A 26,643-nucleotide genomic window follows, 5' to 3' on the forward strand; every position below is an offset into this window, starting at 1 on the left:
ATCGTGGTCGTTTCTTGGGGGAGGGGGGTTGCGATTTGGGGGTGGTCGGCGATTTAAAGCTAGTCGTGGTTATGGCTGCGGTTATGGTGGGTTCCAGTGGGGCTGGGTTAGGCTGGGGGAGGAGGTGTGTCGATGATGAGCTGCGGGTCGGTGGCTGTGCTGGGTGAGGGCGGAGAATAGGGAGGCGATGGTGGCGCTGGGTAGTGTTAGGATTTTTTTTTTTTGGTTTTTTTGACCAAACAACAAGCGACACGTGGCAATGAGACCCCACTTAACAAATTCATGGACGAAATCTGTAAAGTGGTGGTAAAATCAAATTTTCGAAAAATTTGTTGGTGTTAAAATAATTTTTTTTTATGGGGGTGTTAAAATCTAAAATTTCCTAAGACAAATCCAAAGTCCAAACACATTAGTCCAAAGTCCAAACACACATACCACCCTAAAAATAATAAAAAGACACGTAAAAAAAAGGAATAATAATATTGCAAAAAATCTTATTAATAAAAAAGAAATTGAAAACAATCGTGCTCCAGTTTTCTTCGTTGTTATTTGGTTCCTTTTTCTGACATCTTCTCCCGCTCTCCTCCTTGTCTTCGTTCTGGTTCTCAATTCTCATCAATTTTCTCTCTCATCATTTTCACCTTTCAATCATTCAATTCACGAAGAATTAAATCCCCAAATCGATTAAACTCCATCTCAGTTATTTGCAGTAATTGCCACAATTTTCTTTATCCTCATCCATTTATGGAGTTCCATTACATAATCCTCAGTTCTCTTTACTTCTCAGTAATACTTAATTGATTGATTGTTTTGTAGTTTACAGAGCATTTCTACTTTCCCAGGTTAGTTCGAACTTCATTTGGCTTATTTTCTTTATTTGTTTGATTTGTGAATTGAATTGAGTAGGTTTGTTTTACTGTAATCTGTATTTTATGGAATTGGGCTGGAGGATTTGATTAGATTTTTGTTATGGTAAATCCGTTGCATGTAATTTTATTATGCAAAATGCTGTTCGATTTCTGGAATCTAATGTCACTTCAATGAACCGGTGATTTTGTATCGACATTGACTATTTGATTAGATGTCCATTTCATTACCTGATTATTAAATTTAATGCAGAAGTGAGAAAGATTATTTCGAAGTTTGATTTCGATGATTTTCTTGAATATCTTTTTTAAAAAATCCACTGGTTTTGGAATTGTTGACTGGTTGAGTATGTAATCTCTATGTTTGTGTTAATTTCGGCGTTGTAATATTATTTTAGAGGCCTAATTTTTTACGTTTGTATAACCTAATTAACATAGTTAAGCGACTAAAATAGGAGAGATTCTATAGAAGTTTGATTTTGATGAATTTCTTGGAATTTTCGAAGTGCCTTGGACAGTGTGCCATTTTGAGGATATGGGGAAGCTATTGGGTGCTTATTTTATTTACATTTTTTTTATACTGTGGTAAACATCCGCTGCTTTGTAATTTTGGTGCTTATTTTTTGGGTGTTAAGGTGATCAACTATGGGTGTTGGAGAGAATGGAGAAGGTCCTGCTGTACTGCAGTTGCACAGATGGGATCCTTCTCATATCCGACCAGATCTATCGGAGTATCAAGAAGCTTTTCTTTCTCCTATGAGGGAGCTCCTACTATTGCATTCATATCAAAGTGAAGCTTTGTTGCTCCCTTTATCAAGAGGTGATGCTAATTTGTTTCAAGGAGGTACACTTATTTTTAATGAATTCTTTCAATGTGTATTGACCCTCTCTTTACTCTTTGCAGATGATTCCTATTGCATATCCTCTGAATATTGTAAATATGAAAGTCAAGAGAGTGTAAATTTGTCATCTTCGTCAGCTTGTAGACCAGATTCATTGGGAGATATTCGAAGTAATCCTGAATCAGTGGAAGGGGTTTCTAATGATGTTTATTCTGCTAAGAGCAGTATTTCACAATCAAATACTTTCCCTTCTATATCTGATGTAAGTTCGCTGGCTTGGGGCTTGTGTGGAGATACTTATAAACAGAACAAGGAAGCACCATTTAGGGAATTTCTCATAGTGGTTGGCAATTGTGGTGTAATTTTCCATGCTTTTCGTCAAATTAATGAAACTAATGCAACACAGTCATTTGAAGATGAAAATAAGCCTGGGAGATGGGTGGAATGGGGGCCGGGTAGTGTGTCTCCTTGTGACAATGAAGCTCTTGGAGATGTCAGTGTTGCAAGTAGGACTAGTGGAGCTGAAGGAAATGTGTCTTATACTGGACAGGATTCAACAAGCCATGTCGTGAGTTCCTCAACCTCAAAGAAGTGGCTGCAGTCCTTTTTAAGCTCGTCCAAGGTTATGGAATCTGATGGCACTATACGGACCTGTTTTCCTGAGAAGTTAGTGCTTCCCTGCTCGGCAACTGTTGTCTCATTCTTTGTTGATTTCAGGGATTCTGTACTCGTGAACTTCTATTCCAGTACCCGTTCTGTACTAGATGAAAGCGTACATGGAGAGAAAAGAGTTCAAATTCCATTGGATCATACTTCATTAGATAGCATCAAATCTGTTGCAAATGTTTCCGCCAGCAGTTCCTACACCTGTTTCAGAGTATTTTCAAGTTGGTTTCACTACATGATTGGGTTTGTTTTGTCTGCTGGGTTTGATAATACCAAAATCAGTTGTGATTATAGTTGTGAAAGTCAGGACATAGTGGTTGTTGTTGGTCTTTTAGACATATATGGGATTCAGTGGCTGTATAATGTTAAGCTTCCCCAAAAGGGTATAGGCTTGGAACCTGAGTGGGTAGACTTTCAAATTTCTGACAAGTTTCTCATTTCTCTTAACAAATTTGGATCCATTCTTCTTCATGGTGCAGTCACGGGGGAATATATTGCATATTTGGATATCTTACATATACATGGAGTTAAACCTGAAAAGAATTTGTCAGAACAAGAAACTTCATCAATAGCTATGAATATCGCAGACGGCGATGTATTACGAAATAAGTTTGAGGATACTCAAGCTTGCAGCGTTGCCTATAAACGAAGTTTCAGAAGATTGATTGTTGCTCCATATTCCTGTCAATTCAGTGTTGTTGACGAATGTGGCGTACTTTATATAATATGTGCAAGTGATCACGTGCCTGATAAATATGTTATGATTGACAAGATACTTCCACAATACCTGAAGCTTGGTGTTCTGGCCCCATGGGTTGTTGGTCATTCTAACATAAGTCAACAGAATGTCTTTTGCACTTCTTCAGGCTGTGAGAAGTCAGTTATAAAGGATGACTTAGGAAGTGGTCAACATGTTCAGAACTGGCATATTCAGGGGATGGTCAGTCAAAATGATTTGAATTTGAATGGCTTCGCTACAATTTCCCAGCAAAGCAGTCCAACTGTTTCAGAATCTAGATGCAAGTGCTGTATTAGGAAGTTATTCATTCCCATCGCAAGACATGGTGGGGCAGACATTATTTGTTTTTCTTCTTTTGGGGTCACCCGTCTAATTAGAAGAAATAGTATCGATGAAAGGAGTTGTATTGTTCATACCAGTTTGTACATAGATTCAAAGTTTTGTGATGATAATTGCGTGAATGTTGTAAACAGAACACTTGACCTGCAAAGTGAAGCAAATGTTGTTGATGAAGAGGCTGTTGGTTGCATTTTCCAGGGTTCTTTATATTTAGTTACAAGGAAAGGAGTCTCTATAGTTCTTCCCGCTGTCTCATTGTCATCTAATTTCCATACCATTGACTCTATTAGCTACCATTCGACAAAAACTACTCAATCGACTGCACTTAACTTACAGAAGTCATCGATATATGATAAATCAAAACAGCTTCGGTCTCCATGGCAAGTCGCAGTTCTTGATAGAATTATTCTATATGAAGGTCCTCATGAAGCGGATAGGTTGTGTTTGGAGAATGGTAAGTGCTTTCTTTAACTCCCATGCTAGTAAGTGTACTGCTTTTTTTTTTTTTTTTTTTTTTTTTATAGCTTTAATCTGAATTGAGTGGAATCCCTTCCGTTCTTTAACAATATCTGTAGAAGAGCTTCAGTTAGAACTTGTGGATATTTTCTTTGAGTGCTGATGTCCAATGTTTATCAACTTAGTAGAGTATGTACTATACGACCCCCAGTGCTCTCTCTTTTCTTGTAGAAGTTTCTCCTTCAATAGGCTTGTTCTTTTGTTGCATTTTACAAATTCTACTCCCCCAGAGTTCTTGGTCACACATTGACGACCATCAATTTTTATTTTAATTATGTTTTTGGATTTTATGATTTTCACCAAACACTAAACCTTTTGAGCTCATGATAAAGACTATAAGTTCTGAGTATATTTAGTGCTTAGCCTTTAGTTGCTTTGAATATACAATTTGTTTAGAATGAAAAACTGGTGGAAAGAAATTACGAAAGGAGGATAAGCTATCCTCAAAATATGTGCAGAAGAATAAAACCAGAAACAACTAAGCTGCCAAGTCTTGTTTAAAAACCTTTTTCCTAGCCATGACCTTTAGTTAATATCTGATCTCAGATTCTGACTCCCTGAATAAGTTTTTGCTCCTAGAGTAACTATGTGTTACTGGCCGAAGCACTTTTTAATTCTGGTCTACTTTCTGAATTCCCTTTTATTGACAATTTCTTTGCAATTAGATTGTCCATACTACATTCTAAGTAAATGTTAAAAGCAGGCCATTTTTTAACACATAATTGGATATATGCTGTATATTTTGTTCCAAGTTCCAACTATCAATTTGTTGAGCATGATCTTGTGGGATTAGATGCTCTACATGTACCTAATGATATGGAGGATTATGAACTTGAACAATGATGTACTTAGGGATTTAACTCCTTGTCTTAATTCATTACCCAAATCCCAAAGTGTGAACTGTGCTTGTTAATGCAGATGTGATTCTCATTTTTGAGACGTAATACAGAAATACTTACATTTGCCTAAGAAATAAATCAAATTTGCATTTTGTTCGGTGTTATCATTTGTATATTGTAGATGGTTATGATGTATATATATATATGCTATGCAGGGTGGAATCTTGGATTTTCCCGCCTGCGTCGTCTGCAATTGGCGTTGGCATACTTTAGATTTGAAGAGATGGACCTGTAAGATGTGATACATATTGCCTTCATATTATCTTCTGTGACTTTATTTGTGATATTAATGTTTTGTGACTTGTTTGTGATATTCATGTTTTGTGACTTTATTTGTGATATTAATGTTTTCCTCCATTTAATTTTTCTTTTCTCTGACTTGTTGACCCATCCTTCTATCATGTACATCTTCTGTCTTCAAATTTTCGTTCAGTTATTGGGCACACATATTAAGAGTGTTTATTAGAGGAGTGTAGGCTTCTTTGAGGTTGTGCTTATAGTTGAATTGAAAGCAGAAATTGGTGGTCCATGACACATGAGTTTGGGTGGGGAATTTTCTCCACGCAACAAATATATTACTGGTGGACAGTTCCAAATTGGACACAGGTTGATAACGAGGGAGTATGATATTATTTACAACGCCAAGAGAAGACTATCGCTGCTCACAATGCAACACTTGGCTCCTACTATGCAATAGTCTCTTAAATACTGTAGACATATATCCTTGATGGATAGAAGCATTGCCCTAAATATTAGCTGATTTATTTTCTTTCATGTAAGTCACGGCATTTCTTTTAGAACCGACTTCCATTTCTTCTGTAACTCAACCTTTCATCCTTCTTCTTTAAGCCTCAAGAAAGTATCTTCTTTTGATGCACTGAACTCATTAAAAAGTAGGCTATTTGTAAGAGCTAGAGAGAAAGAACCCTAAGGTAGAAGGAGAAGAGGTGATCAATGTATATTTCCTCACTTTAAGAAGCTACTCAGCTCCCTAGACTATACGCACTTCCTGAGCTAGTGAGCTAGAAAAGTGATTACTGATTACACTTTCTGTGAAGGATGGCTGCTTCTGTAAACCACATACTGGAAGTATCCTTTTGCTCCAGATTATGAACTCCTGATTAGTCTGTGCTCTTCTCCCTAAGGCGAATCGGAGTCTGTCCTTTGTGTTCAGATCCACTACATAACTTATAGTGTAATGAAGTCTTCAATGTTAATAAAAATAATGAAAAAAAATAAAAATGCAAGACTATAGGAGTTTATCTTTGACCGTTGTCCAAGTGAAAACTTTTCAAATCCCAAAGAGTTTTCTTGGGAAACCTAGATAGTGATCCCCGAGGAGAATGTTTCAAGAAACCTTAACTGAATTAACCTTGTGTCATTCCTCTAATACTTATCATTGCCTCTTTTGGGCTCAACCAATTGATACAATCCTTCTCCTAATCGTTGTGAAGTCTAGAGAGAGAAATGTCCCAATGCTTTTGATCCATCACCTCTTGTATAGTTGCATGTCTGTATTTTTAGAAGATGGCAAGAAGGAATTTTATAGTAATGCGGCTTAGGACTTCGAAGGCTTGATCCCTGCACCTAATTCTGTATGCCTAGTAAATACCCTAAAATTGCTCTTCAGTGTAAACCTCCAAAAAGCTGAAGCTTGACACATATGTTTTCTGATGATATGACTCTGAGGAAAATATAAGACGATAAACCCTTTCCTACTTATTCAAATAATTATAGCAAAGATTAACTGCATGGTTTTACAACTTTCAGAGATGTAAACTAAGTCCCTTATGACATTTTTATAAAGCTTCAAGCAACAGCATATTAAGACTTCATTTTCTTCTGCCTGGGATGTCTCAATCTGCCATTATGATGTCAGGGATGAAAGCCATTGGATTTTTTTTAAAATTTTTTATTGGTGGCATCTGATATGATTAGTTGGTTTGTCACAATTGGGAAGTGTTATCTGGTTTGTCTGTTCTGGTAGTAGCAAGGGAAAATCAAGAGAACGATTATGCTGCAATACTGCATATATTCTGACCAATATTGTCAAATACAGGATTTTCTGTTATCGTATATATTCTCTCTTGCTCACTGGTGGAAAATTATCTTCAGCCAATAAACTACTTAGTGGTTAAATTCAGTTTGCACCTGAAACTGTTGCAACATCTAGTGATACTTTGGGGCTGCAATGTGTGAGGGGGTGTTTGGTTTGCTTTAAGGTATGGGTTTGAATTTATTTAACCTCATATTGCTTGTTTGGTTCCTCTCCTGGGTTTTGCTATATGCATACCTGTGGTGCCCATCCTCACCCCCTAAAATACTGATTCTTAAACTGGGGTAGGGGGGTTGGGAGGTGGGTTTGAACTTTGAAGGTAATGTCTACAGTCTACCATAAGAATAGCCAATATATATGTATATTTATATACTGTATATCAGTATATGTATATAAAAGAAAATTCAGGTAGTGTACATCACTTCAGCCTCCACAGTCCACTCCATGTTCACCTCTGCCCCATCTCCGCCACCCATCCTAAACTACGCCATTGCAGTCACCACAACCTCCCCAAAAACAACTCCAATACTCATCATATGCCATCACGATTAGTACCAAAATCGCGCTACCACATCATCTCCTTCCTTCCCCAAAATCCCTTTGCTGTCTATCTTCACTTGTTACCCAAACAAGCTAACAATCACCATAGCTGAACAAAGTATAGCGTCTTCATACCTTTTCTATTAACTTCATCGATTTAAGCCCTATATTTCTTGTTTTTGGCCATTTAAGTAATAGATCTGGATCTTAAATGGGCAAAAAAATAAAGAAATATGTGGCTTTAAAACAAAGAATGTTGTGTTATATTTTTAGCTTTGCTTTCAGTTGCATCTTGGAAGACGGAAAATTGATTAAAAAAGCTGGGTGAGAATGATAGTATTAATAGAATATGGTGGCCAGTGGAGGAGGAGAATGCCTTTTCATTCAAGAAGCAATCTCTGATGGAGGGAAGCCATTGTTGTGGGTGAAGGGAGGTGGACGAAAGAGGAACTGATGAATAATCACCTTAATAAGAGGGGAGGAAGAGAGTAAGATAAAATTTTGAAGGATTTGAGACATTAATTTCTAACCCAAACACCTGGTTTAAAGTATCAAGTATGGTTTCATGGGTATCACTCATCCTAGATCAAACTACTGGTTTCTATAGTTGAACTTTTGAACCTAATGCCCCTTATGCCCTAACATCCTTCATCCTTGGATGGCTAAGAAAACTTGGTCAATGTATAACTGTCAATCTGAGGAATTTCTGTTCAGCAGGTAAAACTGTTAAGGTGAAAGAGCTGCTTCAAGTTCTGCTGGATGGTTTGGTTTGAGGTCGGGGAGGATGAAAAATATAAGTATGTTTTTGTACCTGCGGTGCGTTTCTGATTGTCAAGAGGTGCAGGAAATCAAGCTGATGTGCAGATTTAAGGTTTATCAGATTAAAGTAGCCTTTGCTATTATGCAGAATTGGATCAAGCACTCTGATGAAAGTATTAAAAAACTGTATAGCTTATGATTGGAGTTTGACAAGCTATAGGCTTTTTCAAATGTAATATATTACAATAAAACCTCAATATAGTGAGAATTGATAGTTGATAACTTGATATTGAATGTTGCCTGCATCAACACCCGACAATTGTTTTCTGTGTGACCAATTTATTGTCATAGTGGTCACGATCTTATCTGAGATTTAAAACCCTGCTGATAGCTTATATCTCTGTTGTACTGTCTGGGATTTGATGTTATAGCATTTATATTACCGAATATTTGAAAATCAGGATGTTTGGTTTATTTATCGTCTATGTTGGTGGTTTATTGGATGAACAGAGCCTTAGGAATGCTTGCAGAGGTTGATATAGCTGAAGAAGGGATTTTGTTATTGATCTTTGGTGCCATTTACATGATAGTTGACAGAATTGGAAACGATGCTGAGGTTTCTGCTGCACTAAGGTATATTAGTCAAGTTTGTAAAATTTGAAGGTTTATAGCTATTTGAAATACAGCATGTCATCTATAATTTGTTTATTGTGGTGTACCCAATATTTATTGCTGCCGTTTTGGCTTGTTCTTTGAGTGTTGCGTGTCTTTTGGTGCTTTTCATATATTTCATTGTTTGGCATATTTGTGCGTGAGTTAATTTGTCTTGTCACGAGTCTCATTTATATAGCTTCAAGGTTGATGCTTAGCTGTCTGTTGACTGTGACAAAAAAAAGATGGTGCTTTCATTCTCACAGCTTCAAGGTTCATGTACCTTTTATAATTTATTGATTGAAGGGCCAAGTGGGTGAACAAATTAGTTTCACTTATCACAAGTTTCATCCTCACACCTGTAATATTCTTCTAAACAAAGTTTTGGGGTATTGTCTTGCCACCTTTGTTATGTCACTGTCAGCGGATTCATATGATGCATCTTTGTGGAAAATTAAAATTAAAGGGGGTGGTATAATATAATGAGAACAAGGAGTCTAATTTTGGAGAAATATGATTAACTCTTACTTTACCAGTTTACCACTATATTAAGAAATTTGTGGTTTGGAAAGAGCTGTGCTAATATTCATTTTCTACCTGTTCTGCTTCATGTTCAATTATGGCTGCAGAATACTGGCATTAGGAGCTCGTTTCGCAATCCAGATGCTTCGTAAATTTGCCATTTTGGAACTTACGAATGAATGTTCACAACCTCTACTCATGTCTTCTAAAGATCATAGAAAATTCACAGATTCTAGAAGGCTACATGAGATGGCCTATTACCTGGAGATTATTCGTAATATCCAATGTCAACTTGCTGCAAAATTCACAAGGCTGGGGAAAGGATCGGTATGTTAATCTCTCCCCCCCCCCCCCCCCCCCCCCCAAGAAAAAAAACAAAGTATGCACGTCAATGTTTAACCTTGAAATAATATTTTATGTTTTCTACTGCTTGAAGTTACAGGTGGATACCTTGGAAGCACATCCTGAGGGCCCACAGAACTCACCCGAGGATCATTATCAGCTTTCTTCTGCTACTGATGATGTGATATTGGAGAAACCAAACAAACATGAACCTGCTTTACATGAAAGGGATGCAAGCTTTAACGAATCTGAGAAACTTTCATTAGTGCCTGTTGAACCACTGGGATCTAATCGTCTTGTGAATTCAGAAATGCCTGATGAAGAGTCCATTCTTGTGTCAGGGGCAATCCCAAGAACAAAACTTTTCCCCATGGAGAACCCTAAAGAAATGTTTGCACGTTGGGAGATGGACAATTTGGACTTAAGGAATGTTGTTAAAGATGCTTTATTGGCTGGCCGTCTTCCACTGGCAGTTCTTCAGCTCCATCTTCATCAAAGAAAAAAATTTGTTGATGACAAGAAGCCCAGCGATACATTTTCTGAAGTTCGTGATATTGGAAAGGCTATTGCATATGAATTACTCTTAAAGGTATTTGTTTTGTGGTTACATAGCTGGAAGACATAATTTTTTACTAATAACTAGCAAAATGATAGGGTGAGACTACATTGGCTGTTTCCACACTGCAAAAGCTTGGAGAAGACATAGAAGCTTGTCTGAAGCAGTTGATATTTGGTACAGTGAGCAGATCACTGCGGAAGCAAATTGCTGAAGAAGCGAAAAAAGATGGATTTCTCGGGTTAGATGAGCTGGCAATACTTGACAGAATATCATTGATTGAGGTAATTGTTTAAAGAGCTAGAGATACTTTAAGATTAAATAGTTGCTCATAATTTCTGTTGAGCTGACATGGATATCTGTTTATTGTGTGGCAGAGGATTTACCCATGCAATAACTTTTGGAAAACATATGCGTTCCGAAGAAAGGAAGGCAGTGAAGATTTACTGCCTACTAAAGCATCTGGAAATTATAGATTGCATCTCTTATTCCCCCCTGTTTTCAGAAATCTTGTTATTGAGTGTGGTGACATTGATGGAGTAGTTTTAGGTTCATGGGCAAATTTTAATGGTGTTGGCAGCACTGAGATTGACGACGACAGCAGCCATGCCGGGTATTGGGCTGCAGCTGCTGTATGGTCGTATGTTTGGGACCAAACAACTATTGATCGTGTAAGTTGTGTTAAAAGTAATCTCGGTCGAATGCTTATTACTTTGTGACTTGTGGTTTTTTTTTTTTTGGCAGAATTGATTTACTAGCCAACTGATATAAGGAATAAGGGTGCTTAAATAGTTTCTCTTTTTTTTTTTTTTTTTTTTTTTTTTTTTTTTTTTTTTTTTTTTTTGGGGTGGGGGGGTGGGGAAAGGGGTGAGATTTCAAACTTGATGTAATGTTTTTAGGTTTTTCAATTTGAGAGGACGGGAAATGATACTAGTTTCCATTTGAAATTCAGGTGGTAGGGTGATCTATCTTTATGTTCAACATAGAGTTTTGGATGCTTATACAGCTGATGATAATGTCCTTTTTTGTTTTAGTTCTTGCTTTGTCTGAACAAGCACCATTATGTAATTTGGCAACTTCAGCTCTTGTCTGCCTTGGGAAAAGCTGAACCTGTTGATTGCTGAGAAAAAATATTCACTTATTGCTCTCTTTTGTCCATCCATTGATTCAATACTCTGTTTATGATTCCTCATGATGTCTGAACTGTCAAGGAATATCGTATATCATGCTTTCTATGAGCACTGTTATCTAGATTAAAAGTTTTGCTTTCTGCAAAACTTTTTTCTCTCATATTTCTGTGATTGATCTATGTCGTGTTATTTCTCTACTGAAATGACGTAGTATTATTTATTTTGTGGACACTTGGATTGTCACTATCTTGTTACTTTTTGGCCTTAGTCCTTATTCAACGTCATCTCTGTAAGCTCATTTAGCTGTGGGCCTCTGGTTGATACATTGAATTGCCTGACCATGAGAATGAGTCAGAGATTAACATGTAATCGAGGTTGTGGTTTATGTTTTTTTGCTATTTTTATTTGATTTGTTGTCCCGTTGCTAGTTCGTGCTCAACATACATTATCGTGGTGCTTTATTTGTCAACAAAGGGAGTAAATATTACTGGTCCTACTTCTAAGCTTATTTTCACTTTAATTGTAAACTTGTGGAGATTAAATTGACACATGATGTGCCTAATTTAATGTTAGTAACATCTAATTACGTTTTGTTTTGTAGATTTTGCTGGATCAACCTTTTCTATTGGGTGTTCATGTGATGTGGGAATCACAGTTGGAATATCATGTATGCCATAATGATTGGGAGGAAGTATCTAAACTTTTGTACATGATTCCAAGCTCGTTACTAGCTGAACAAAGTCTCCTAATCAGTCTGGATAGTTTGCAGTCTTCTTCCTCATCTAGATACAGTATGGAATTCCCAGATTATGGCAGTTATGCATGCTCTCCTGACGAATTAGATGCAGTTTGTATCGACATTCCAAATGTTAGGATTTTTAATTCTTCAGCCACTGGAATGTGCTCATCATGGTTGAGAATTCTCATAAGTAAAGAGCTTGCCAAGAGATTCATTTTCCTAAAAGAATATTGGGATGGAGCAGGAGAAGTAATCTTTCTGCTGGCCCAATGTGGCTTTCTTGATGGAGAAAATGGGATGGCTGCTCAGAATGGATCCTTGGACCACTCAGCAATTTTGGATCCTGCAAATGTTGGAGTATTGCACCCAAATACTCTACAGGCCTTCCATAAACTTCTTGTGCATTATGCTGCACAAAATAACTTGCCATATTTCCTAGACCTTTATCTTGATCATCACAAGCTGGCCCTGGATGATGAGGCTATCAGTGCATTACTGGAAGCTACAGTAAGTTATAAGTTTTTATATTCTTGGACTCCTCCCTCCCCCCTCTCTGGATGTTCCTTATCAAATTTTTGACGGTGTCAAAATAATTTTGTTTGAATGTTTTCATATGTTAATAATTTTCATTATATATGGGTTTCTAGATGGGTTCTATGTTTTATCCTCTTTGTATGTAACCAACCTACCATAAAACTAAGGAAAAAAAACTGTACTTACCTACCATTGCATGTGTATCTTTTGCTCTAGAAACACATGAAGATCTTTAATATGGTTTATAAATACATGCACAACTAATGACAACAGCATCTGCAACATCGAACTAGTGCAAAGAAAGAGCTCAATTAATAAATAAACAGACGCTAAGGGAAAAGGAATCTATTGTACTGCAGGAGAAAAGAGGCTGAATAGAATAGATACGTGTGTAGATACTCAAATTAATTCACTAGTTAGGGTGAATGGGCTGTTTTATATAAGTAGGATTGATTATGATAGACAGTGATGGTGATAAAGAGAGTACATAGCTCATGAAAAAAAAATCAAATTTTTGCTACTTATGCACATATTATATACCTGCCAACTTTTTACTTCTTTTTATTTTGTCTCTAAAAAAATCCAGAATTACCTTTTGCTAGTAATTTGCGAGTCTGTAGATTTTTCCCTGTAGAGTCTCTGCCGTTGATGGGATCCATAATGGTTTGTCAATTTTGTAAATGTTGTTATAAATATGTACTAAATATGCTTCCTCACAGGGGGATCATCAATGGGCAAAATGGTTGCTCTTTTCAAGGATTAAGGGGCATGAATATGATGCATCGTTCTTTAATGCCCGTGCACTTCTAGTGCGTGATGTATCCTCTGACAGTAGCCTCCCTGTTTTGGAGGCAAATGAAATAATTTCTACTGTCGATGATATTGCTGAAGCTGGATGGTTAATGGCAGCTCTGGCCACATTAATGTTTGCTCCCTTGCCTATACAAAGCTGCCTGAGCAGTGGAAGTGTGAAGAGGAGCAGTAACTCCTTTCAGTGTACATTGGAAAATTTGAGGCCAGCCCTCCAAAAGTTCCCTACTCTATGGCGCACACTTGTGGCATCCTGTTTAGGACATGATACAACTCAGAGCTTCTGGGGTCTTAAAGGGAGGAATGGTAAACCTTTATTGTCTTTCCTTGTTTCTTGGTCACTCTTTGTTTAGTTTGTAGGCATTAATAACTATTTGAAAATTCAGCTCTATCAGCATATATCAAGTGGCGGGATAGTGTCTTTTATTCATCTGGACATGACACATCACTTCTGCTAATGCTGCCTTGCTGGTTTCCCACAAGTTTGCGGAGATTAATTCAACTTTTTGTTCAGGTTAGTGTCTGTCTCTTCTGCATATTTGGCTGATATCATATGGGGCTATCCCATACTTATAATTGGAGAAAGGGATTGGGTTTGTGCACAGTGTACCAAACTTTTAAAGAGAATCAAGGTCTTCAACTCTTCACCTCCCCTCTGTTTTTCTTGAAGTCCCTAACCAGGTTTCTTTGTGTATGTTCTGAGAGGTTTGGTCATACTTTCTTAAATATTCTCTCCTAGGTAGTAGGTATTCGTCACATTGATCATAAACCATATGGATGTTAAGTCTTTCTCAGGGTTTATAAAGCAGAAATTTTCTAGGCGTATCTCCTATACGGAGTTCCATCATAGTTGTGGTAACTTTATTTATTTATTTATTATTTTATTTAAGACCTTACACTGTAGAGTGTAAAAATATTTTTATTACCTTTTTTTTTTTTTTAATCTTCTTTGGTAATATCATTTCTCTCTTCATCAATACGATTCTTTATCTTTGTCAGAACAAACAAGTATTTTTTCCTATAAATACTTCCTCCGTTTCTATTTACTTGACTAACATTTCTTAAATGGAAATGTCATATTACTTGACCCATACTATATGTGGTAAGCTTTTGGTGGATAAATTCTCTAAAATACCCTCAAAAAGTGCACATGGGGGCAACTTTTAGGGGTAATAAGGTAAGTCATGTGCAACATGGACCACAAAACTACAATTTCTCTCTCCTCTTCTTAAATATTGTGCCCAATGCTATGGGTCAAGTAAATAGAAACGGAGGAAGTATTTGTTATGAAGCAAGGAAATTATGCTATTGATACCAGCAAAGTTTGAGAAATATAATTTCTCATCTATTACTTAAAGTTTCAGTTCTTGTAACTGTGCAAACAACATAGTGCACCTCTTCATTTTCTCTTGCAAATTGTTGCTTTATATATTATCTGCTGTTGTTGATATAGGGTCCACTGGGATGGCAGTCTATGACAAGTCTGACAGCTGAAGAAGCTTATCTGCAGCGTGATATAGAATTTCTTATGAATGTCCAGGAATACTCTGAGATTAGTGCAATGTCCTGGGAAGCAGCTATCCAGAAACAAATCGAACAAGAATTGTATCCTTCTTCAATAGAGGTTATCAACATTGTCTAATGTACCCCGTCTCAGTTTTTCATGCCTTAATCTATGTCATAATTTTATTGCTATTGTTTATGTCTAGTTTGTTCCTGGGTTTGTGGAAAGGAGTGAGTTTATGACTCACTTTGCCTACTTATTTACTTGCTCACAGGCTAGATAAATTAACTGATAAGTGATGTTAGAATTTTGATGTCATGAATTTTCTTGTCATTTGTCTATCTAAAATGGTTAAAGAAGAATATATTAACTCTTCATTCTCTTGTATGATGGCCATTTCTTATTTACATTCATTTAATGTAGGAAACTGGACTTGCTCTGGAGCAGCACTTGCATCGTGGACGTGCACTGGCTGCCTTTAACCAACTTCTTGGTTCTAGGGTCCATCAGCTTAAATCTGGTGTCGTTGATAGAGGACAATCAAATACATCGCTTCGTGGGCAAGCAAATGTCCAGTCAGATGTGCAAACACTGCTTTCCCCACTGACACAAGACGAAGAATCTTTTCTTTCCTCGGTATAGTCAACCTTCTTTTCATTCTGGATCAGTACTTGTAAAAATGTAGTGAACCAAAAACTAGCAGTTATGTTGTTTATGACTAGCATGCCACAACCTCTTTGGATTCATTTAATCATGAAATATGTAGTTTTGTCTAGCATGCAGAAGCTAATTATATGTAGGCAATGTAGCTCATCTGGGAAATTGGAAAATGTGCAAAAGGAGAAATATTGAGCATAAAATTGCTGCTTTTATTCTTCTATGCTCACCTGTCTTCCCCATAACTCCGTATAAAGTGTGTCTAGGATGACCTACTTATGGAGATAGTGATAGTGATAGTTTTATGTCGAAACTTGAATGCGATGACCTATGACCATCTATCTGTTATTTTATTCTTGAATGTAATGATTTTTTTTTTGTTTTTTATGTGCTCTCCATGCTTCAGGTTGTGCCCCTGGCTATAACCCATTTTCAAGATCATGTGCTGGTTTCTTCGTGTGCTTTACTGCTGGAGATTTGTGGTTTATCTGCTAGTGTGCTTCGTGTTGATGTTGCTGCGTTGAGACGAATACATTCCTTTTACAGATCCAATCAAATTATGCAACAGAACCAACTCTTGTCCAACAATGCTACACTACATGCTGCTTCTAGCGAAGCAACTGTTGCAGATTCTGTTGCTCAAGCTCTGGCAGATTATTACCTTCACCAGAGTGGAAATATAAATAAACAGGAGGATGCTCAGAAGCCTGCTACAAATCATCTGCCTCCAACTCTATTGCTTGTGCTTCAGCATCTGGAGAAGGCTAGCCTTCTATCATATGCTGGTGAGAAAACATGTGGCTCTTGGCTGTTGAGTGGCGAAGGTGATGGAAATGAATTAAGATCTCAACAAAAGGCTGCAAGTCAGCACTGGAATTTAGTTACTCTATTTTGCCAGATGCATCGGATTCCTTTGAGCACTGTGTACCTTGCTTTCTTAGCAAGAGACAATGACTGGGTATGTGTGCTGTAGTTGCTTGTTAATAGAAAAATAGAGGTTGAAAAGATGTAGAGTTATCTCAGAATGGGAAGCAAGGAGCAAGGTGCTTTTTCTGTAATGATTGCTAAATTTTGTTATTGTTTAATTAGGTTGGATTTCTCTCAGAGGCGCAGGTTGGTGGATATCCATTTGATTTGGTGATTCAAGTGGTAAGGGATATTTACCTTTCTTGCTTAATTGGATCAGATTTCTCTCTCTTTTTTATAATGATATCTCAAGTCAGAAAATTTTAATGTCTGATTTTTTTCTTCTTTAATATGTTCCATTATATTTATTATTTATTTTTGTCATTTTAGGCTGCTAAAGAGTTTACTGATCCACGTCTTAGGACTCACATATTGACAGTCTTGAGAGGCATGCAGTGGAGGAGGAAGAATGCCTCGCCTTCTAATTCAGATTCTCCAAAAGGAAGGAATGAATCTTCCCATCCAGATCAAACTTTGTTTATATCAGCTGAACTTTTTCAAATATTAGCTCAATGTGAAAAACAAAAGGAATCAGGAAAGTCACTTCTTTTGAAGGCAAAGGAGTTGAGCTGGTCTTTGTTGGCTGTGGTTGCTTCATGTTTTCCTGATGTTGCTCCACTATCTTGCTTAACAGTCTGGCTGGAAATTACAGCTGCAAGGTAATTATTGACTCTTTGTTTGTGCAATAATGCATTATGTTGTGATGATCCTCTTTGTTATTGTTGTTATTGTGTTTGGTTGTTTATGTGAAAATATTTTAATAATTTCATGTTAGAAAATTGAAAAAATTGTATGTGCACATTAATTATGTTTTTGACTGGTGATATAGTTGTTGGAGCATCAAATCTTTGAATGCTAGTGCTTGTCGGTGTTACATTATTATTTACAATGCTTTGTTGGGAGCAATTATAATAAGTTTTATCATCTTTATGTCTCAGAATATGAATTTTCAATATGATACTATAGGTCTCAGATCTCTTAGAACATGTTTATCTACAAACATGTTTAGTTGTTTACTGATTTTTGACTGCATGTAAGATTGATTTTTGAAGGAGAAGTTTTCTTTTTATGCTAAAACTTTTTTTTTTTTTTTTTTTTTTTTTTTTTAACTAGAGAAGATACTAAGATGTACATTACGTTCACCTCAGGAGAAAAAAAAAAAAAAAAAAAAAAACTCAGCTTTTTTCTGACTAAGCATCTCAGTAAAGACTATTATCATTTGCAAAGATTTTACTTCTAGACTTATAATTGCTCTTTTTATGTTTGAATTACAGGGAGATATGCTCAAGTAGAGAAAATGAAATTGCCACTCAGATAGCAAATAATGTTGGAGCTGCTGTAGAGACTTTGAACTCCCTGCCAGCTGGTGATAGAGTTTCTACTGTCCATTATAATCGGAAAAGTCCAAGGCGTCGACGTCTCATGAATGACATTTCTGAGGACTTTTCTTCTGCCACTGCGAGTTGCACCTCAAATGATCATGCAAAAATACTTGTTGAAGAGTTGAAGGAATTAGGAACCAAGGATGATGTCAAATTGGTGAAGAGTTCTGATGACTGGTCTACATCTCTGCCTAAACTGGTTGCTGTTCTTTGTCAGCGAAATCAGTTTTTTCCTTTGCTGAGAGCATTTGAGATGTTTCTTCCTTCATGTCCTTTGTTACCATTCATTCGTGCTCTTCAGGTTTGTTTATAAAGTTTTGCTTGAAAACTTTGTAACATTTTTGCCTTCATAACTTTTATCTTGCTAGTGATCTGATATCATGTAATTTATGCTTTTGAAGAAAATTTTCACTACAAAATTTTTTTGGAGGTTGCTGTGCTTTTTCTCTGCTGTTTATGCCTCAGCTTTATATCATACCTAGTCTTGTATTGTATTGTATTTTAAGGTGGAAATTAGAATTATGTTGATGTATTGTGCTATCTTTAGTTTTTATTGGAGAACGTACTCGACTCCTGAATGTCTCTTGTTGTACTGGTTATCCTTAGAAGCCTAAGCAAGTGAAATAGAAGTTGAATGCTGGATGTACCTTCTGTTAAGTGCTAGAGATAGATAGCCATTAACCCCATCGTTATATGCCAGAAGTTTTTTGTATCATTTGATGCATAGTTCATATTTTTATGTGAAATCTTACTTCCAATTGCTCGACCTTGCCTTGTTGCAATATCTAATTAACTGCTTTGTTAGAAGGTTTCTAATAAATATGACACCTGAAATAGTTACTGGATGATCTTCGCCATTATAACTTTCTTGTTAGAAAGAGACAATGTGACTGGTTTATACATTGTACTTAATGTGCTCTAGTTCTATTTTTGTAAATTCTTGTGTTTGGCGAATGGAGTATGCCTTTTGCATTTCAGAATAGTAAAAAGACACTTTTTATATTTATGTTGATGGAGGGGCTAGAAAGAGGAAGGTAAGGCATGGCGTAGAAACTGTGCCACTCTTTTCTTCAATTATCAACCCTGAAAGCCTAGATACTGCTCTATTGCTTCCCAACCAAATACTGCTCTATTGCTTGATGAGGATAGTGTTGGTGATTCTTTGAGCTTCACATTTAGGCCAAATCATCTGATATATGCTTGTAACATTTTAATATTGCATTCCATACAGGCATTTTCTCAGATGCGTCTATCTGAAGCTTCAGTTCATTTGGGGGTGTTTTCATCCAGTAAGGAGGAGGCATCATGGATAAGCTCGACTGCTGTGAAAGCTGCTGATGCTATTCTTTCAACATGCCCATCACCTTATGAAAAAAGATGCTTACTACAGCTTCTCGCTTCTTCTGATTTTGCTGATGGAGGATCTGCTGCTGCATATTATCAACGTCTATACTGGAAAATTAATTTAGCAGAGCCTGCGCTTAGGAAGCATGAGGATCTTCAATTAGGAAATGAGACTTTGGATGATGCTTCTCTCTTAACAGCACTTGAAAATAATGGTTACTGGGAACAAGCCCGCAGTTGGGCACGTCAATTGGAGGCCAGTGGCACGCCATGGAAGTCTGCTGCTCACCATGTTACTGAAAGACAGGCAAGGCTTCTCTCATTTTAGCTATTGCAGATTCCTTAATTTTATCACATCTGTGGTTATAATTGGCTTCTGTGCTTCCCCTTGATTATAGGATGCTGCAGCATGCATAAATTTTTGTATGGTTGCATAAATTTTTACACATCAAATATATATAATAAAGTGCTCTAGAATCTAGCTCTTGTGAACTAAGAAATACGAGGCAGGAAGCAGCATTTAGTGAATTATCCAATAAGCTTAGAATCTAGTTATGCTAATTTTGGATGTGTTTTATCACACTCCATTCCTTTGAAAATGGTATAATATTATTGGGGGAGCTGTACAATTCAACCTACTGAGCACAATTTTTAATTTCATTGTTTTTTTTGTTGTATTTTAGTTGAATAAATGGCTATGGTTACATCTTCTGATCTTAGCACAATTAATTAGATTCGTTGTTTTTATCAGATTTTAGTTTATTGACTGGCTATGGCTACTTCTAATCTTTGTCAACTCTCAAACTGTCACCACCTGATGAAAGTTTGGGACTATAATGTGTAGTTGGTGATTGAAATGCATCACACTTTTTTGGAGAATACATCATGATTGGGTGTGATATCTTGGAGCTTATTTGTATATATATACTTTTTTTTTTAGAGGATATCTATCATTTACTGGTGTTAAGGATCAATAAATGGAAAGTAATAGTGAATAATATCATTTGTAAGTAGTTAAGCACAACCAATTGAACATATAGAATAGTGTGTGGTAAGACTAAAATTCGTTAGGAGTCTAGATCCTTTTCATTTTTGAAGTAGTACCTCGTTGCTGGATGCCCCTATAGTCCAAATTAGGATAACCCAGGTGAGAATCATGAACTGCATCTGATAGGGAGAAAAAGTTGCTTAAAGTCCAATCTGTCCATAGCTAATGAGATTTAGAAAAAGGGCTGGGTGTTAATATATGGCTGGCTAAAGCTTGATTATTTTGTGTGTTTTGAGATCTTGGAGGAGTGTCTTAAAACTCTGAACAGTGGGGTGATTTGCACCCATGGCGGACATAGAATCTGACAGGGTAGGTCTCGGATAGTGGTTAGTGGTCATGCTTTAAAAAATCTTTTTGCTACCAAAGAATTATACTGAGAGGAAAGGGGGTTATAGTTTAAAGTACTCAAACTCATCTTCAATTCTTTTTAAGGATCTTATCAAAGATCTATACTTTAAGCTTGACAATACCCTTTGAGCCCATTGACTAAACACATGGATTAGAAAGGTCTATGACTGATTCGTTGCAAATTGTTATGACAAAAATTTCCTTGTACTTTGAACCAGAATATGTGGACAGTGCTATACTGAAAGCTAATGAAGGGCATTGTAAATGAAATGGTGAGAAGATGTATTTCACAGTTGATGTTTAGGAACATATTACAGAAGAAGTAAATTCAACTGCCTATATGATTTCAGTTTCATTGAAGTGGCATCCCCATCTGGTTTATTTATATATTGACATCTTTAGTAGGTTTCTGCACTACTTGTGCTACTGATACATTTCTTAAAAGCTGATATTTTTTTTAATTGTTTCAATATTTTATATAAAGGACGATGTCAAATATATTCTAATCTTATTTAAAGTATATACCCCTTCTTTATTGAAGGAAATCCATTGTGTGGTATTATAATCAGGATCCATAGTGTGTATATATTCTCCCTTTATCTTTATAATGGCTGATACTTTTGATTTTCCATGTAGGCGGAGTCTATGGTTGCTGAATGGAAGGAATTTCTTTGGGATGTACCCGAAGAGAGAGTTGCTTTATGGCGTCATTGTCAAAATCTGTTCATAAGATATTCATTTCCTGCTCTAAAGGTAGATTTATGCCTGCTATCCTTATGAATTTGACATCTTAAACTTGGAAAGAGATTAGCTTATTTGCCTTTACCCATGCAGGCAGGATTGTTCTTTCTCAAACATGCAGAGATGGTGGAGAAAGAACTTCCATCAAGAGAGCTACATGCATTGTTACTTCTTTCTCTACAATGGTTAAGCGGAATAATTACGCAGTCTAACCCGTAAGTTTCACTCAACTGTCTGCACTGCTGATATCTTTTTTTAATCCATTTTTTCTAACTTACCTTCTCTATCTATCAGTGTATGTCCTCTTCATCTCTTGCGGGAAATTGAAACCAGAATTTGGCTGCTAGCTGTAGAATCTGAAGCTCATATAAAGGGTGAGCAGGTTTCCAATTTTACCAGATCTAGTCAAGATCAGATGTCAGGAAATAGTGCCAACATCGTGGACCAAACTGCAGATGTTGTCATGAAAATGGATAGCCACATAAATTCAGTGAAAAATAGAGCTTCTGAGAAAGGAGATATCAAAGAAAATAATAATTTGCGTCACAAGAGCTCACTAACCTGGGATGCTGGCATATCAGCTGCAACTGGGAGCACAAAGATTAAACGGAGGACTAAACCATATGGTTCCTCTAGACAGTCCATGACTGAAATTGACAGGAGTGCTGATGTTGATTCTGATGCTGATGGGAGTTCTCTCCCTCCTTTGAACCATATATATGACTTACAAGATGAAAATCTGAGAATCGATGCATCATTTTCAAGTTGGGAAGAAAGAATTGGACCAGCAGAACTTGAAAGGGCTGTCCTTTCATTATTGGAATTTGGACAAATAACTGCTGCCAAGCAACTGCAACATAAGCTTTCATCTGGCCATGTGCCTTTTCAGTTGAAAATTGTAGATGCTGCCCTAAAATTTGCAGAACTGTCAACACCACTGCAGAAGCATTCCTTGTTAATGCTGGATGAGGATTTACGTTCTCTTATCCAGTCATATAACCTGCCAACTGAAGATCATCTCTTTGATCCACTCCAGGTTTTTATAATTCTGATTACCCTTTTAGCTTGCCCAGAAAATTTTGTTTTTTATGCATGGAAGCTTTTTTGGTCTCCTCCCATTTATTCTTAGGGCATATTCAATGTTATTTTGGGGGTTTATAATTCATAGCTCCATACATCTGAAAAATGATTTTGCTCTTTTTTTGGAGTGATAGGTGCTAGAGAGTTTATCTGACATATTGACTGAAGGTAGTGGACGTGGACTTTGCAAGAGAATCTCTGCTGTTTTGAAGGCTGCTAATGTCTTGGGTGTTTCATTTGCGGAAGCCTTTGAGAAGCAGCCAACTGATTTGTTACAGTTGCTTTCTCTTAAAGCACAAGATTCTTTTGACGAAGCAAGACTTCTGGTACAGTCTCATCCTATACCAGCTACGAGTATTGCAAAAATTTTGGCAGAATCCTTCTTGAAGGTATATGTTGTTATTTCTTGCATCATTGGTATGTATATATATGTATGTATATTTCTCTTTTGTCATTAGAGCATGTTTAGCCACCAATCAATATTATGGTACTTTATATATATAATTTTTTTTTTTTTTTTTTTTTCATTTGGCTAATGTTTGAGTAGCTTGTTTTATATGCTTTCAGGTAGGATTTTTTATTTTTTTTTTTAAATGAAGAAAACAGGTGTTAGCTAAATAAACCATATACTTCTTGACTTCTTTTATCCCAAAATAGAATACACGTGTACACTTGATTTTGTGGTAAAAATTTGCTTATTTTGACCATTGGTGTTGAGATGTTGATCACATTTCCTATATGTTAAATGTTAAAAAAAACTAGTCAATATATTTATTTCAGATTTAATGAAATTAGCCAGCTTTGAATCCAAATTTCAAATGTGGTCTACCATTTCGAGACTGGAGATAACAATGTCCAATACTGTTTCTTATATTTGTCTTAGGGTTTATTAGCAGCGCATCGTGGCGGATACATTGATTCTCAAAAGGAGGAAGGGCCTGCTCCTTTGTTGTGGAGGTTTTCAGACTTTTTGAAGTGGGCTGATTTGTGTCCCTCAGAACAAGAGATAGGGCATGCATTAATGCGATTAGTTATTACGGGTCAAGAAATTCCACATGCCTGTGAGGTAAGGTGTGGTGTTGTCTGTTTGGTCTGTTGTATGCTTTTCTTTTTGGAAAAGTTATACTTATGAGTTTTTATAAGGTACCGTCAAAACTTGGTATCATTACTGATTTAAAATGTGGGGTTTATATAAGGGTGGAATATTGAATAATTTGTCTCTATTTTGCCTAGTGTTTGAGACTAAGGTATTGAGAATATCAAGTCTCAGTTCAAATCATTACTGATTTAAAATGCAGGATTTGTTTAAGATGGGTGGAATATAATGTATATGCTGAGATGGGTGAAATTTTGAATAGTTATAACTTAAATATTATGCTATCCTTTTTAATGTACATCAAAGGGAGAAAATATTATATGTATCATTTTCAGTTCACTTCAAATAAAATGACGATATCATTGTATTTATCACATTCTCTGTATTATTGAAAAGGAAACTGAAATGTCATTAAAATACGTGTTCCTGTTTTATATATTGTTAGAAAGATCAATTTTCACTCCCCTCATATGCTACAGGCCTACCGCCTACAGCTTGATTTTAGTTTGCAGTACTAAATGTGCCCCCTCAATGTGTTTGGTCTTGATTCCTGTAATCCTATCTCATAATGTTTCTTTTTGCCTATGATAATATATCGTGTCTGCTAAAGCTTTTTCTTTGTAAATGATGTTTTAGGTTGAACTTCTTATTCTGTCGCACCACTTCTACCAGTCATCAGCTTGTCTTGACGGGGTCGATGTTCTTGTAGCCCTTGCGGCAACAAGGGTTGAGGCTTATGTTTCTGAGGGTGACTTTTCTTGCTTGGCTCGTCTTATTACTGGAGTAGGAAACTTCCATGGACTGAATTTTATACTTGGCATTCTTATTGAAAATAAACAACTGGATCTTCTTCTTCAAAAGTATTCTGCAGCTGCTGATGCAAACAGTGCTGTTGCTGAATCTGTCCGAGGATTTCGTATGGCTGTTGTTACAGCACTAAAGCATTTTAACCCCAACGATCATGATGATTTAGCCATGGTTTGTTTTTTCCCCTCTTGTTTACAATTCCTTCAATGGATAACTGTTATTCCTGCTGCTAACTGTTTCTGTTTGTGATAATTTTTATGTCGTGATTTTGTGGTAGGTTTATAAACACTTTGACTTGAAGCACGAAACAGCTTCTTTACTTGAGTCACGAGCTGAACAGTCTTATCAGCGGTGGATCCTGCGCCCTGACAAGGACCACAATGAAGATCTCCTTGAATCAATGCACTTTTACATTGAAGCTGCAGAGGTTCACTCCTCTATTGATGCTGGCAATAAAACGCGTTCTGCTTGTGCCCAGGCTTCCCTCGTATCCCTTCAAATTCGTATGCCTGATATCCAGTGGTTGAATCTGTCTGAGACCAGTGCTCGTAGGTTACTGGTTGAGCAGACACGTTTCCAGGAAGCATTGATTGTGGCTGAAGCTTATAAAATAAATCAACCTAGTGAATGGACACCGGTGTTGTGGACCCAGATGCTTAAACCAGAAGTTGTAGAGCAATTTGTGGCTGAATTTGTGGCTGTGCTTCCTCTCCAGAATTCTGTGCTCATTGAATTGGCTAAATTTTACAGGGCGGAGATGGTAGCAAGGGTAGACCAGTCCCATTTTTCAGTCTGGCTCACAGGAGGAGGTTTACCAGCAGAATGGGCCAAGTATTTGGGGAGGTCATTTCGCTGTTTGCTGAAAAGAACAAGAGATTTGAGGTTCCGTTTGCAGATGGCTTCCATTGCAACTGGGTTTATCGATGTGGTTGATGCATGTAACAAGACATTGGACAAGGTTCCTGAAAATGCTGGACCACTTGTGCTTAGAAAAGGGCACGGTGGGGCATATCTCCCATTGATGTAGAAGGGATAATGAAGGAGATAGTGAATTTTAATGCAGAAGAAAAGTTGGTAATAATGTGATTGTATTGATGCAATAAGCTTGCTTAACGTTTCCGAAATCCCTGGTTATCTGTGCTGCAGAAAGGAGTGAATTCTGTTAGTATATGGAAACAAATGAAGGTGGACATGGCAAGGATTGTGAAAATTTTGTAGATTATGTGCGATGTTGGTTTGCTGTCTTCTAGAGTCCATATGGTTTGAAATCCCAGTTAATTGGCACAGAAGAAATCTGTCCCTAGACATTAGGCAACTTAGTAGTATACAACTTGAGTGTAGAATTCTAGATTCAGGTAAAAAGCTTGTGGATTTTTTAGGCAAGCATTGGGTGGAGGCCTGTGTTCATCATCTGGAATGAATTTTTGTGAGGTATGCTTCATCATTTGGAATGAATTTTTGTGAGGTATGCTGAGTCTCAAATTTTGTAGGACAAAGGTATATCATTCTTTCGAAAGGAAATGTAAATTCTGTAAATATCAGTTCTCAAACAAGAGGACAATTGAGTTATCCAGTGCAGTTCACATTTACCGAATCAAGAAGTGATTTAATTCAGAGATATGAAATGTCTGGTTTCAGTTTCTCATTGCTACAAATTTTCTTTGGCTTTGAGGAGCCCGATCTGAATAGACTCTATACTTTTACGCATAATATTCACGGCCATTTTTTAGAAAAGTATTCTGTGCTATCAATTGAAAATTTGAGATAACATACACAGATAAGTTCTTGTTCAAAAAAAGAAAATGCTACAAGAGTTGCTAATAGTCTAGCAGTTGATTAGTTTGAAAATATATTTAATGAGTAACTAGTTTTTAGGCCTCGGGCGATGTCCCGAGTTACTACAATAATTTCATGGTTAATATCCTTAATTATAATTAATTTTAATAAAATAACATATAATATAGTATAGCTTAGTGGCTAGCAATATAATTTTGAAACTTGAGGTCTTGAGTACAAACCTTATCCAATTCATAAAGGTGTCACGTGACACCTAAACTTATTTAGAAACGCCTTTTAATATTTGAAAAGTAGACGTCGAGATGAATCTAGCTCATTATTATATTTTTCCTTATGGATAGATCACTAAACAAGGTCAAAAGAGGTG

General features: G+C 36.7%; 1 protein-coding gene across 3 annotated transcripts; it reads left to right on the forward strand.

The window, feature by feature from the left end:
• On the forward strand, window positions 1–26,099 carry LOC110695197. 3 transcript variants are annotated; one of them, XM_021872416.1, is made up of 26 exons: window positions 1–842; window positions 1,502–1,686; window positions 1,771–3,906; window positions 5,023–5,098; window positions 8,733–8,855; window positions 9,503–9,722; window positions 9,832–10,326; window positions 10,392–10,577; window positions 10,671–10,964; window positions 12,025–12,669; window positions 13,416–13,812; window positions 13,893–14,020; window positions 14,960–15,130; window positions 15,434–15,646; window positions 16,074–16,625; window positions 16,757–16,816; window positions 16,964–17,292; window positions 17,908–18,316; window positions 19,247–19,666; window positions 21,392–21,508; window positions 21,590–21,711; window positions 21,791–22,532; window positions 22,711–22,965; window positions 23,460–23,642; window positions 24,309–24,650; window positions 24,757–26,099. In XM_021872416.1, exons 2-26 carry the CDS (start codon window positions 1,512–1,514, stop codon window positions 25,504–25,506), a joined length of 9,540 nt encoding a protein of 3,179 aa, XP_021728108.1. In that variant the 5' UTR covers window positions 1–842; window positions 1,502–1,511; the 3' UTR covers window positions 25,507–26,099. The 3 variants fall into 3 exon arrangements, with proteins under 3 accessions (XP_021728108.1, XP_021728110.1, XP_021728109.1); XM_021872418.1 differs by having other exon boundaries at window positions 9,838–10,326; XM_021872417.1 differs by lacking the exon at window positions 1–842 and having other exon boundaries at window positions 1,233–1,686.
• The last annotated feature ends 544 nt before the right edge of the window (window positions 26,100–26,643 follow it).

Source organism: Chenopodium quinoa, unplaced genomic scaffold, assembly GCF_001683475.1.
Source record: "Chenopodium quinoa cultivar QQ74 unplaced genomic scaffold, ASM168347v1, whole genome shotgun sequence".
Lineage (NCBI taxonomy): Eukaryota > Viridiplantae > Streptophyta > Magnoliopsida > Caryophyllales > Amaranthaceae > Chenopodium > Chenopodium quinoa.

Excerpts from the sequence above, each read along its gene's own strand:
- LOC110695197 (XM_021872416.1), top strand. The coding sequence starts at position 1,512 with ATGGGTGTTGGAGAGAATGGAGAAGGTCCTGCTGTACTGCAGTTGCAC. Across the intron at positions 12,670-13,415 it reads GTGCATTACTGGAAGCTACA|GGGGATCATCAATGGGCAAA; the intron begins GTAAGTTATAAG and ends GCTTCCTCACAG. Across the intron at positions 18,317-19,246 it reads CATTCATTCGTGCTCTTCAG|GCATTTTCTCAGATGCGTCT; the intron begins GTTTGTTTATAA and ends CATTCCATACAG.